Raw genomic sequence first — 13,087 nt, forward strand, 5'->3', positions numbered from 1 at the left:
AGTGCAAAGGACCTGGGTTCAAATCCCAGTACAGTAATGGGAAACAAACAACCCTCTAGCTATCACTTGCAAAAAAAATTGGATTCTGTGAGCAGGGAAGGGAGTAATAGGAAATGGCAGTTAGATGGATGACAGGGTCTGCCACAGGGATGCAGGGCCATATTGAGATTTGGCCTGAGAGCCTGGATTTTTAGCTGGGCTGTTCGCAGGAAGTCCCATCAGGCATACTACTGATTTGGGGTGAACAGGATGAGTGAATGCTTGTGTGCACACTACGGCCAGGCTGGGGCTGGGTGTCAGGCTTGAGCCTGTCCAGTTTTCTTCTCTTTCTGTGCTGACAACACTGGTTCTGGCTCTTCATCAAATGAGAAGGCTCAGCTGTTTGAACTCAATGTTTCTCTTCAGTTCTAAAAGGGCCTAGGTTGAGCTGGGCCATAACTCAGTGGTAGGACACTTACCGAGTACACTTGAGGCCCTGGGTTCTATCCCTAGAACTGAAAATAAAAAAGGCTGGGGTTCAAAATGCCCCTTGTGGGCCAGGGATTTAGCTCAGTGGTTCTGCTGCCTGCCTCCCAAGTGGAAGGTCCCGAGTTCAATCCCGGGTACTAAAAAAAAAAGCCCCTTGTTTTTGTGACCTTGTTAGCTCATGGGCTACCCCTGCTCCCGTGCTTTCCAGCTTAGCGAAGGCAGTGAGTCACCCCAGCTGGCCCAGGCTCAGATGGACACATTCGCTTTTTTTTTTTTTTTTCACATTCGCTTTTAACCCCAGAGATGACAAGGTGAGTTGGGGAAGGCAAAGATGTCAGTCCCCGGGGGTGGGAGCATGACACAGGCTTTCTGCCCTCAGCAATGGGGAGGTGGGCTGAGGCTGGGTCCAGGTCCTCCCTGGGGCTCCCCAAGAAGATTCCAAGGTTTCGGGGGACAGGTTGGGCTGGAACAGGTGGGCCTCAAAGACTAGTTAAGTCCAGCCTCCACCAAGAAGGTGCTCTTCTTCAACTTGCACAAGGCAGCCCCTGGCCCTGGGAAACTGAGAAGGGGACAACATGGTGCGTGGCAAACCAAAGATGGGAGGGACGAAAAGGCGTGAGGCTCAAGGCTGGCGAACGGGAAACCAGTTCCAAGAAAGCTGTATGAGGGCTCTATGACTTGGTTTCTGTCTTTGTCCTCCTCCTCACTGGCTGTGCAGGGTCCAGTAAGCTACAAGAGGGGCCACGGCCAGCAAGGTGGGATTGGGGTATCTGCATGGAGAGCACACTCTTGGGGACATCTTTCACGTGTACAAACCTCAGGGGTGCATGCCCAAAGGAGACTGGCGAATCCAAGTGTGAGCAGGGAGGGAGGGGAGGTCCTGGCTGAGGGGACTGAGCTCAAGGCTCACGTGGCCAGGAGGAGGTGACAGATTCCCAGTGACACTCAGAGAATGGGATCAGAGAGCCTTTCTGATTCCTTTAAACCTCAAGGGTGTGAAATTCTATAAAACCCACCAGTTTGGATTTGGTAGAAACTCAAACATAACCTTCGCAAGAGTAAAATAGATGGAGATGAAGGAGAAGAAAAATTAAGTCCACACATAGTTGTACTTTTTATATAGAATTTGTACAATATATTTCTCTTCATTTGCATATTTTATCCACAACTTAACATTCTTTTTACAGGCTGAACTCACTCAGCTGATATAATCAAAATTCTTTCAACCAAATAAGAAAAATTCAGAATCGTAAACCCGTAAGAAAACAAATTAAAAACGATGATGAAAATAAGTCACTCCTCTCATTAGGAACAGTGTCTGTACAATATATATGATTTGGAACAGAATTTCTTTATAGGTTAGGCACATGTTTCCACGACACCTTATTCCTGACAGTTTTATCTCATTCCAGGCAGTCTTGTCTCCTAAGAAGAATCAACGGAGTTGGGCTCGGATGGAAATCCTTTGGGAGAGCTCTGCTCCAGACTGGGGGCCAGTGGGGAGCAGCCTGGCTCTGCAATGCCACCAAGTGGCTGGAAGCAGAGGTGGTGGTGCAAAGCTGAATGGCCAGACCAGGAGGGGCCCACTAGAGAGCAGCAGTTGTGTGTGAAGGGAAAACTTGGGCTTGTGCTATGCAAACTGAAGCACAGAGACAAAAATAGCAGAGTGGTGAAGGAAGAGAAGCTATGTTGAGTCCAGCGTTTATTTACAATTGCTTTTCCTGATCGGAAGGTGGGAGTAGAGCTAGTGGACACCACCCCAAGGGAGTGATCACTGCCCTGCCCTGTCTGCCTGGCTTTATTCAGTCAGTCCAAAGTGTGGGAGGGTGTGGGCAGTGCCATCTCCTCATCTCTCTTCCAGGCCATCTGTCTTTGAGTCTGAGCCAAGACTTGTTCTCCGATTCCCCTCAGGAGATCTATTTGGGTCAGAGTGGCATGGAATGTGGCCTTTTCTGGGTACAGGAAGCTTGTAAACCAAGGCTAGTTTGGGAAAGTGCAAAAGATGGGAAAGGAGTTTCCTCTGAGCCAGCAGCAGGTGCTCTGTTATGACCCAACAGGGTGGGAAGCAGGCAAGGCCCTCTATGAGGACAGGGCAGTGGGCCTCAGGTCACTACCCTATTTGCTTCTGTCTCCTCTGAACCATCCCCCAACCCCTCCCCTTCTGTGATTGTTTTTCCTGCACCCTGAGACTTGGTGGAGAATCTAATTCTGAGGCTGCAAAGGTTGCTGCACCTTGGTCTCCTTGGCCAGAAGGCAAAAGTGCCCTTACAGGAAGCTGCTCCCAGGCTGGCAGACTCAGGCTTTTCCAATCCAGGCCCCTGCAGACCCCTAGGGGTCTTCAGAGGCCAAGAGGCATACGGGGCCACAGCAATGCCCACTGGCCAGGTGTGGCCCTGCCTGGCTCTGAGGAGCCTGCCTAGGGTGTGGCCCTGTGTGGTGTGATGTGCATCCAGCCCAGACACCTGCCTTTCTAAGGCAGCTGCCTTGGGCATTCTCCATTCTTGCAAGACTCTTTGTGCTGGTCCCAGCCCACATGCCAACCCAGCTTCACATGCTAAAACACAGCTTGGAAAGAGAATAATAATCAGCACTTCAGGGCAAGGCTAAAACCATAAAAGGAAAAAATGCAAAAGCATTCACTAGAACTAATGTAGTTATTGCTAGGCAGGTGGCAGCCAAATAACCACGCAGAGTCCCACTGATGGTGGGTGTGACGGAGTATCATGAATATCAGGCAGAAATAAAATCATGTGTTTTTGTTTCTTCCTAAAATAAGACCTTGGAGAGCACTGCAGTCGCCAGGTGCAGAGGCTAGAGGGTTCCTCCAGTTCACTTCCTCTCGTCTGCTCCCTGAATGCCTGTCCCCGAATTGCTCCCCAAAGGCCCTCTCATCTCAGGGAGTCTAAAAAGCTGAGGTGGAAACTGAAACAGGGCAAATGACAACTGAACACACTTGGCTGTGTTGGGAGCTGCTGCATGGGCAGACGCACAGGCAGCCTGTCGGCTGTCCCCAAGGGCACTTGTTCTCACCAGGGAGTTCTCTGGGACAGCAGGGTATGCAGGGAGCTAGCAGACACCTGTCTTGCACTGAATACTTGGGGTCTGGCAGGGACCAGGAGAGGCCTGGGCCACTGGTCATTTGGTTTGAATTCCCAGTCCCAAGAGCAACAGCAAAGGACCTCCCAGTCCAGTCACTGTGGCTGCAGGTCTCACTGTGACAGTGGCACTGAGCAGCCAGCACCTTCCTGGGATGGCAAGTGTGGGCAGCTCCAGCCAGAGGACACAGAGACCTTTCCGAGAGGCTGGTCTCTGCACGGCCTTCCCAAGAGCCTCCGGCCTGCTCTGAGTCACCCTGCACTGCCAAGCTTATCTCACATGCCACAGTCTGTGCCCATGTCTGGCCTGCACACAGAAGTTCTTGGAGACGTGGCCACTTGGCATCCGAATGGGAGCAGAGGTGAGCTCAAGGAGGGCTGGGCACTGAGGCCGCAGGAGTTTTCCTGAATGAGGCTGGATGTCTGCTCTAACCGCCCGTGGACAGATTCATGAGTCCCATGCACGCCCCATGAAGGCTAACACTCGACATTCCAGAGGTGGGTAGCTTTGTTTGGGTAGTTGATGGCCAGGCTGATGGCAGCAATGTTCTGCAGAGCCTGTGGAGGGAGAGAGTGATGACCAACATCAAGGGGCACTTGGTTGCTCATCTACCTAGTGCTGATGAACCAGGCCCTTGGCTGAGCACCAAGGAAGCAGGGATGGGGCCCCTCACCCCACATGGGCCCCCTCACCCGGAGGACCACAGACTGGAGTGAGGTTAAAAACCCCATAGGTGAGGTAAATCCTCAGAGCCCACAGGGGTAGCCATGTTGCTGGGGTAGGGAATGCTGCCTGATGGGGGTCTGCAAAGCTCCGGGGAAAAGTGGCACAAAGCTGCAGAAGAGGAAGGGCATGGCACACACAGAAGCAAACAGCCAGTGCCAGGGGACCCCATAGGGAGCCCAGAAAACTGTTGGGAAGCCAGGTGCCCAGGGCCATGAGGAAGGGAGTGGGGAACAGAGCCTGGATATAGGGACTGGCATGATGGTCAAGCCCGCTGGAATCCTGCCATATTGAGCTTCTGGTATAAAAAATGTCAAATATCAAAGTTTTCTTATACTATGTCATAAAACCAAGGTGGTGGCAGCTACGTGAAAGGCAGCTGTTGGAGGGAAGGGGGTTTTTACTCTGCCTATGGGTCTCAGGAGAGTCCCACAGTTTCTCTTCTCTTTGCTATGGGGATTCCTGCTCCAGAGCAGACCCTTCTAGACCTGCATTAGTAAAGGTGACCCTTTCTTTCGTGAGACAGAACTGTCAAGGACATAGTGCTGGGCTCTGGCTAGGAGTCCCAGCTGGATGACCATCCAGTGTGACTCTGGGTACCTCAGTTCTCTACCTGTCTGATGTGGAGAAAGAAAAGGAAGAAAGAAGGAGGAGGAGGAAGAAGAGGAGGAGGAGAAGGAAAAGAAGAGGTGGAAGAGGAGAAGGAGAAAGAGGAGGAAGAGGAAGGTTGTATTGTAGTTCAGTCTGAAACCCTCAGGTTCAATCCCTAGTACTGCAAAAAATTAAAAGAAAAAAAGAAAACAAAGTAGTCTGGGGCTTGGTTAATCCCAAGAGCCTTATGGAGGTCACAGCCTTCTGGTTTCACTTCCACTGTCTCATGAGCACACAGTGCTGTTTTCCACAGGCTAAAGAGTGATGATACAGTAGACTGACTGCAGATGCAGGTCAGAGAATCCTGCTGCCTTTGGTTAAGCCAGACATTAGAGATCTGTAGAAAAAGGAACATGGACCACCCCTTTCAATAATTATGTTGCTTTAAACTGGGCACAGTGGCACAGACCTATGGTCCCACCTATTTGGGAGCTGAAGCACCAAGATCCCTTGACTCAAGGAGTTCAAGACTAGCCTGGGTAACACAGTGTGAGACAGCCTTAAAAAATTTTTTTGTTTTGAAAAATAAGCATTGTTTTCCACAAAACATGTCACTTATGTTAACATGAAATGTCTTTACTATTTTAAAAAGTGAATTGGTAAATGTTTAAAATTTTAACTTTTAATTTCTAGATTTAAAAGCTAATTTAATTTCTAATGGTACATATTGATGCACACAGTGCATAAAACCAAAAGCTTTCTCAGATCCTCAATAATTTAAAAGCATGAAAGGTCTTGAGACCAAACAGCTGTTAGAAGAGAACTTCTACCAGTGAAGGAAATTATATCCAAAAATATCTGAAGTCTAACTATGGAAACTTCAGGGATCAGCCAAACTAAATTGAAAGCATTCATTGTTTGGTTTTAAAGACACAAATTCTTGCTAGTGTCTTCTGACCCCACAGTTTAATATGAGTGACGCTGATAAATGGGGCTCGCCTGCTCTCTGAGCACCAGGAGGAAGGGAATGAATTGGAACTGAGCTCTGTGTAAACTCTGGGGAGGTTCTGTATTTGTCATGAAACACACACATACAACTGTCTTGGCAATGATGAGATAGTGCCACCTGCCACAGGGAGACGGACCCCAAAGCAGCTCCTGTGGGGGAGGGGGTACCTGTGCTGCACAGCGGAGTAGGTGGTCATCCGTGGTTAAGGCCAGCAGGTAATCCTGCATCAGGCCGAGCTCCTGTGGAGAGAGCATAGTCTCCATGAGGGACCAGTGATATGCCCAGAAAGTAGAAGGCCTGAGGGGTAAATGCTGCCTAGGGCAGGCACTCATGGTAAGGCTCCCCACAGTTCACTCAAGCACCACTTAAGGGGTCTGACTAGAGGGCTGGCCCTAAGGTGGCGGGGCAGGGACACCCCCTCCCCCACCGCCGGCTTCTTCACGTGTGACTGAAGGGGTTAAGCAGAGGACCTGTGAAAGGCCCTTTCATCTCACACATTCAATGAGTCTATTGTGCTGTGGGGAAGAAAAAAAGAGGAAGAGGAATTCATCCATTTGGTTTTTCAAAACTCACTATTGTCAGGGGCCCATCCAGGGTGGGTTTTTCCCCCTTTGGCATTAAGCCTGACAAAATAAGCCACCCGATGCTGACCTGAGGGTGTCCCAGGGCTGGGGAGAGGGACACCCAACCTCCAGACTGTAGGCCCAATCTGCCTCCCTTTGCAGGCCTGCCCAGCACCTGGGGCTCAGAATGGGGTTGGGACCCAAGTCCTCCCTGGGCAGCAGGGGGCAAAAGGACGTAGAGGTCCTGTTTTTCCCATCAGACCTCGGGTGAAAGGTGAGAGGTGGGCAGGGTCCTCACCTGGGCACGGTTCTCAGTGACGAAGAAGAGCTCCGTGAGTGCCCGGTGCAGGGGGAGGAGGATGCCAGGCTGTGTCATATCCTCAAACAGGCCATATTCCATGTGAGTGAAGAGCTGCCACAGTGGCTTCAAAAGTGTAAGGTCACAGAGATCACTGCAGGAGGAGCCCGGGACGAGTGGGTTAACTGAGGACCAGGCCAGCTCTTGGAGTGCAGCTCAGAGCCCTCCTCTGCCACCACTTGTACAGCCATCATAGGACAGCGTCACCACCCTCCCTCCAACAGTGACAAGGGAAAGGGGCAGAGCCCAGGAGAACCTCAAGATGCCAGGGGAACCTGTGAGTCTTTAAAAATGGTTGTTATGAAGCCTTCCAGTGACAGTGAGGAGATCTTAAGATAAATGTCAAATGGGAGAAGGCAAGATGTGATCTTGCACATAGAAAATAAAATCAAAGATGGAAAAAAGAACTACTTAAAAGACCATGGCAACAACCACTGTTTTGAAGGTTAGACTCGTAAAAACAAAACATTCTTGCGAGGTTGCTCAGCCAGAAACCTTCACCCTAAGGAAAGCACAGTCCTTCTTGGTTAGACCCCATCAAGAGCAAAGGAGAGGGCTTGTACTCAGAGCAGGTGGACTGTGACTCCAGCTCAGCACTGTTTAGAGAAGGAAAATTAGAAAATCAGTATTATTCTGGGGCTTACTACATGATTACACCCATTTACCCACACTCACACCCACACAGATATATTATTATTTTGCTTTTTCTCCTATGACTCGAAAAAGAATTTTGTCTGTTAGTGACACCTTGGAGCCAATCATTTTCCCCCAGAGGAATAAATCTTCATAAAGTAAACAAATGAGATGATTTGGTTTGGTTTACAGAGCCGTTTCAGCTAGTTTTCAGGCAAGTACTCAGCGTGAGGCGAAAGGTACTAGCCTGGCTTCCCTTCCATCTGGCCTCCAGGCCAAACCCTCAGGCCTGTGGGCCTCAAGTTCTCCAAGGAGCATGTGTGCACTGGGCAGGGTGGCAAGGTGTGCTGGCAGTTCTCTTCGGGGTTGGAATGGAGGGGTGCAGAGCATATAGAAAGGCACCTGGTGCTGTAGCCAGGAAAGGCTCGCTAGCCTGACCATGGGGATATAATGTGTTTCCTACACATCTCTCAACCAGACAGGTCTCACTGGAAGCCCACACGACCCCCAACGCCTGCATATGAGAACATGGTGGTCACACCAGGCATGTTTAGTTTGTCTGCTTTCCCTCCTTCCCTGCCACCAGTCACGGGACTGATTTCAAGCCAGTGCTTTCTCTCATCTGACTAGGAGGGGGCCCTTTAATTTTTTTGCAATGCTAAGGATAGAACCCAGAGCCTCATACACACTAGGAAAGAGCTCTACCACTGTGTTATATACCCCTAGCCCTTTTCACTTTGAGACAAGATCTTGTTGAGTTGCCAGCCTTGACTTGTGATCCTCTGCCTCAGTCTACCAAATAGCTGGGATTACAAAGGTATGCCATTATGGCTTCTACAGATCTCTTAAAAAAATTTTTTTTTTTCTAAAGATCTTTTTTGTTTCTTTGTTTCTGAGACAGGGTCTTGCTATGTATTTCAGACTGGCCTTGAACTCACTACGTGACCTAGGCTGGCCTTGAATTCGTGGTGATCCTCCTGCCTCAGCTTCCTGAGTGCTGGGGATTTCTAAAGATCTTGATTCCTCAACTGACTCTGCAAAACAATGTGATTTGTGACAAATGTGAAGGCCGAGGTGGTAAGAAAGGAGCTGTAGAGTGCTGTCCCAACTGCCGAGGTGCTAGAATGCAAGTAAGAATTAATCAGATAGGACCTGGAATGGTTCAGCAAATTCAGTCTGTATGCATGGAGTGCCAGGGCCATGGAGAATGCATCAGTTCTAAAGATAGATGTAAAAGCTGCAACAGAAGGAAGATAGTTAGAAAGAAGGAGATTCTAGAAGTTCACATTGACAAAGGCATGAAAGATGGCCAGAAGATAACATTCCATGGTGAAGGAGACCAAGAACCAGGACTGGAGCCAGGAGATATCATCATTGTGTTAGATCAGAAGGACCATGCTATTTTCACTCGACGAGGAGAAGACCCTTTCATGTGTATGGATATACAGCTGGTTGAAGCACAGTGTGGCTTCCAAAAGCCAATATCCCCTCTTGACAACCGAACCATAGTCATCACCTCTCATCCAGGTCACACTGTCAAGCACGGAGACATCAAGTGTGTGCTAAATGAAGGTATGCCAATTTATCATAGACCATATGAAAAGGGTTGTCTAATTATTGAATTAAAGGTAAACTTTCCTGAAAATGGCTTTCTCTTTCCTCATAAACTCTCTTTGCTGGAAAAACTCCTACCCGAGAGGAAGGAAGTAGAAGAGACAGATGAAATGATCAGGTAGAACTCATGGACTTTGATCCAAATCAGGAAAGACGGTGCCATTATAATGGAGAAGTGTATGAGGATGACGAACATCATCCCAGGGGTGGTGTTCAGTGTCAGACCTCTTAATGGGGCAGTGACTAACACTCACTGCTGGCATTTTGTGTGCAGTAGTGAACACACGAAGGACTATAATCATCATTTGCTCACTACTTGCTATTGTTGTTTTAATATTCAATTATAGTAGTGTTTTAAAAGTTAAATGATGAATAAACGCAAATATAAAAGCTCCGACTTTGCCCTGTATGTATGATGACTTCAGCGTGCAAGATGAAGTTTAATGCCTGTAAAAAGTACCTAACCCTAGTGTCTGGTAGGCCATACATTGTAATTGATTGCAGTTGTGTACATGGACAAGCTTAGACTGAAATGCTAGGTATATGTGTTGACTTTAGTGTATGACCCTTCCTTGTTAAGCTATGGATTAAAGCTGTATTTAACTGGCAATCAGAAAAAGGAAACAGTTTGTAGAAGTGTTGTTCTGTCTAGTTAATTTGTATTAAGTGGGATTCATTGTGATGCCTCTGCATTCTATTGCCTCAACTATTACTCAAAGGTGGCATAAAATATAATTTATCCTGTGGTATCAGTAATGGAAATGATACCTTTCTGAAGAAGGGGTTTATCATAATAATGCTGCTTCTTAAGGGCTTGCATTTCTAGGACTGGATTCCCTTCTGTTGTGCCATCTTTTAAAATATATATAAAAAACTATGCTGACCAGTCCTGGTTATATTCTTTTTCCCTTCTCTTTGGACCATGATAAGCTCTTGAGTAGTGACTTCAGAGCTTTGAAATAAAAGGGTAACTTTGAAATTAAAGTGAAGAGACTACATGGAAAGCTAATTTGCATGTGTAATATAAGAAGGTGTGCCTTAGGTATGTTACAGGCTTACTTTAACCCATTTGACTTTTGCTCCAAAGTAACTAATTTAATGGTAATAGTACAGCAAATGATGATGAATAGCTTTACTTGTGTGTTTAAGTCATGTTCACATGCTTAAATGTGGGTATCAGAATTTAAGCAATTGTTGAAATGTATGAATGTCTCAATATACTGATTACAGAGCACGTCTAATATGTCACTAAAGGCTTTTTTTCTGATTATCAAAGCATTTGCTTTTAATACATAATTTTTTGTTTCACTTAAAATTACTATTAAACTGTAATTAATATTAAACAAGGGAATGAAAAAAAATATCTTGATTCCTCTCAAACTGATCTTCGGAATCCATTAAGATCACATTAGGGGGCATGGGGAAGCTAGCTCAGTGACAGAGTGCTTGCCTAGGGTTTAATCCCCAGCACTGCAAAAAACAAAAATAATTTAAAAAAAAAAACCCATTAGTGACACAGGTATGTGATGAGACTGAGTTGGGCCGGTGCATGTGCACACATGGAGAAGCTAACAAATTCATTCTAACGTATATATGCACATGTAAGGTTAAAAATACCCAAGACAATCTTGAAGGTGAAGAACTAGTTGAAAGATGTTAGATATGTAAATCTGTTATAAAACTACAGTCTTTAAGACAGGGTGATACTGACAAACCAACAACCAAAAGACCAAAGGAACAAGAGAGACCTGTGCATGCACACATGGAAATTTGCTTTGTGACAAAGGCGAGGAGGGGGAAAGTGGCCTCTGGAGACGAGTGGACAACAATTGGGAAAAACTTGACCCCTTCGATTCATACCACTCACTGAAGTTCATCCCTGGTGGATTGCAGATGTAACTGCAAAAGGAAAAAAGTCAAGCCTCTAGAAGGCAACACAGGAGATATCTTCATGACCTTCAAGTATGGTGAAAACTACTTAAACAGGACACCAAAGCACTAACATAAAGAAAATGAGTGATGAATGGGAAGACATTACAAATACTGACATCTTTTCATCAAGCCAGGGTGGGAGGAGGATGAAAGGACTGAGATCTAGCCTACCTGTGGGTGCAGCATCGCACGATCCTCAGAAGCAAGTGGATGGCTTTTAGTCGCTGATGACCCGTCTGGCGACAGGCTACGCCAACCAGCCATTCCCAAATTTTGGCCAATGGGAGGTGAGGCACAACCCTTTCTTCCGACAACATCTGCTTCAAAATCTCAAATCCTGCTCCCCCCAAAAACCCCAGATATTTTAAAAACAAAGTCTAACAATTGTATACATTAAGAATTTTGAGATAATTGTGATTATTTAAATTTTGGCTGAAGCTAAGCCCTTTGTTAAAATAACAGAGGATCAACATTCTCAGTTCCTCCTTTTTATAAAATGCCCTGCAAATTCTAAGAGAACAAGCATCTGTTTTCAGGCCCTGACAGATCACTTTTATCCAACCATTCAAGTTTACAAAAGGTGTGGGGTTTGTAAGATGTATTTGGGAAGCCTTAGAGAAAAGTATCTGCTTTGATCTTAACAAACATCAGTGGCATAATGGCACAGTCAGCCACAGAGTGTCCCTGGCAGGCAAACCATGCAAAGGGAAGGAGCAGAGCACACACCTGTCTGGAACCGCCCCAGGTGTCCTGCCGTCACGGTGAACTTGTAGCCCCACTCGGTGTTGCTCATGTCAGAGGTAAAGCGGTAGTACAGAGTATCTCCTGGCCACAAGGAACCAGACACATCAGGAGACAAAGCAACAGGGAATGGCAAATGAGTGGCTTTTGATTAAATACATTAAGCTCTTTTAAAACCTCTCCAATAATTTTTATATACAATCACACCTCCCACCCCTCCCACAGCCAGGGTCTCACCATATAGTTCAGGCTGCTCTTAAGCTTACTATGTAGCCCAGGTTGGCCTTGAACTTGCAGTGAACCTGTCTCAGCCTCCCAAATGCTGGGATTACAGATGTGTGCCACCATGCCCGTCTCCCTTTTCAATATTATGTCTAAACATTTCAGTGAAGACCTTACATGACCTAGTATTTTTTTGTACCTGGAAGCTCAAAATCTTTCCATTTCTGTTGAGACCCGCTGAAATTGTGTCGATCCTGCTGAAAGTCACTGCTGCTGGACATGGCCAATTCATCACAGCCTTCCTCTGTGTTGCACTGAGAGTCAAACTTGATTGAAAGATAGATTGCACCAGGAATGTGGACTTTATCCTGGGAGGAGTGACAGAGAACCCTCTACCACTGTGGCTCACTACTGGGGGACACTGCAGTTGTCACTGCAGCTAGGATGTGAGAGTAAGTCACAGCTCACCGTCTGAGGGCTCTCAGTCCAGATGGGACATGGACCACTATGACTGCAGTATGGGGCATGGCAGGGTGGGCAGAAAGGGTCCCAGGGCAGGGCGCTCAGGCGGTGGTGAAGATGGACAGGAGGAGCTGGTCAGGAGGACGGGGTGTGTGATCGCCTTGGGGTGCATTTCAGCAGTAGTGCTGGAACACTCTGGTGGGGTCAGGAGATGGGGTAAATGGTGTGCTATGTGGGCAAAATCCCTTGGGCCGTCAGGACAAGGGTGAGTCATAACACTGGAGAGGTGGGCAGGATAGAGGACCAAGGTCTTGTGCACTACAATGAGGTGTTTGTACTCTGTCTGGTCAGCAGTGCATTCTGGAAAGGGTTGAGCAGGAGAAAGCCTGGGTCTTGCACTGAGGGAAGGTCACTCTGGCAGCTGATGCGAAGGCAGGCTAGGCTGGGGCCAGGTCAGAGGCAGGAAGTTGGGAAGGAGCAGCAACAAGAACCCCATAGAAAGAGAGGACAGTGTGGGGCAGTGGCAGAGACAAGATGATCCTTTCTGAGGTATAACTTGGCAGCTGACCAGTCCACAGGGCTGGAGCCCAGGAACAAAGAGGAGACACTTGGAAAGAAGAGGGTAAGGAGGGCTACATTTTTTTTTAAAGACAGTGTCTCACTACGTAGCTCAGG

General features: G+C 47.4%; 1 protein-coding gene and 1 pseudogene across 4 annotated transcripts in view; one reads left to right on the forward strand and one right to left on the reverse strand.

The window, feature by feature from the left end:
* Positions 1-1,569: 1,569 nt before the first annotated feature.
* Positions 1,570-13,087, reverse strand: part of Zzef1 (zinc finger ZZ-type and EF-hand domain containing 1) — a 140,751-nt gene continuing 129,233 nt past the window's right edge. For 2 of the 4 annotated variants that reach the window (XM_013076794.3, XM_013076793.3), the window contains exons 50-55: positions 12,150-12,318; positions 11,714-11,812; positions 11,159-11,324; positions 6,749-6,902; positions 6,055-6,126; positions 1,570-4,121 (exon numbers count right to left, since the gene is read on the reverse strand). In XM_013076794.3, the coding sequence (XP_012932248.1) occupies positions 4,041-4,121; positions 6,055-6,126; positions 6,749-6,902; positions 11,159-11,324; positions 11,714-11,812; positions 12,150-12,318 (741 nt within the window). In that variant the 3' untranslated portion in view covers positions 1,570-4,040. Of the gene's footprint in view, positions 4,122-6,054; positions 6,127-6,748; positions 7,405-11,158; positions 11,325-11,713; positions 11,813-12,149; positions 12,319-13,087 lie in introns of those variants that run through there. The other 2 variants (XM_013076795.3, XM_087191998.1) reach the window with 2 other exon arrangements.
* On the forward strand, positions 8,337-9,349 carry LOC106010426 (dnaJ homolog subfamily A member 1 pseudogene; annotated as a pseudogene).

Source organism: Heterocephalus glaber, unplaced genomic scaffold (genome assembly GCF_053883595.1).
Source record: "Heterocephalus glaber isolate CG9 unplaced genomic scaffold, H.glaber_assembly_v1.0 deba00001564, whole genome shotgun sequence".
Taxonomy (NCBI): Eukaryota; Metazoa; Chordata; class Mammalia; order Rodentia; family Bathyergidae; genus Heterocephalus; species Heterocephalus glaber.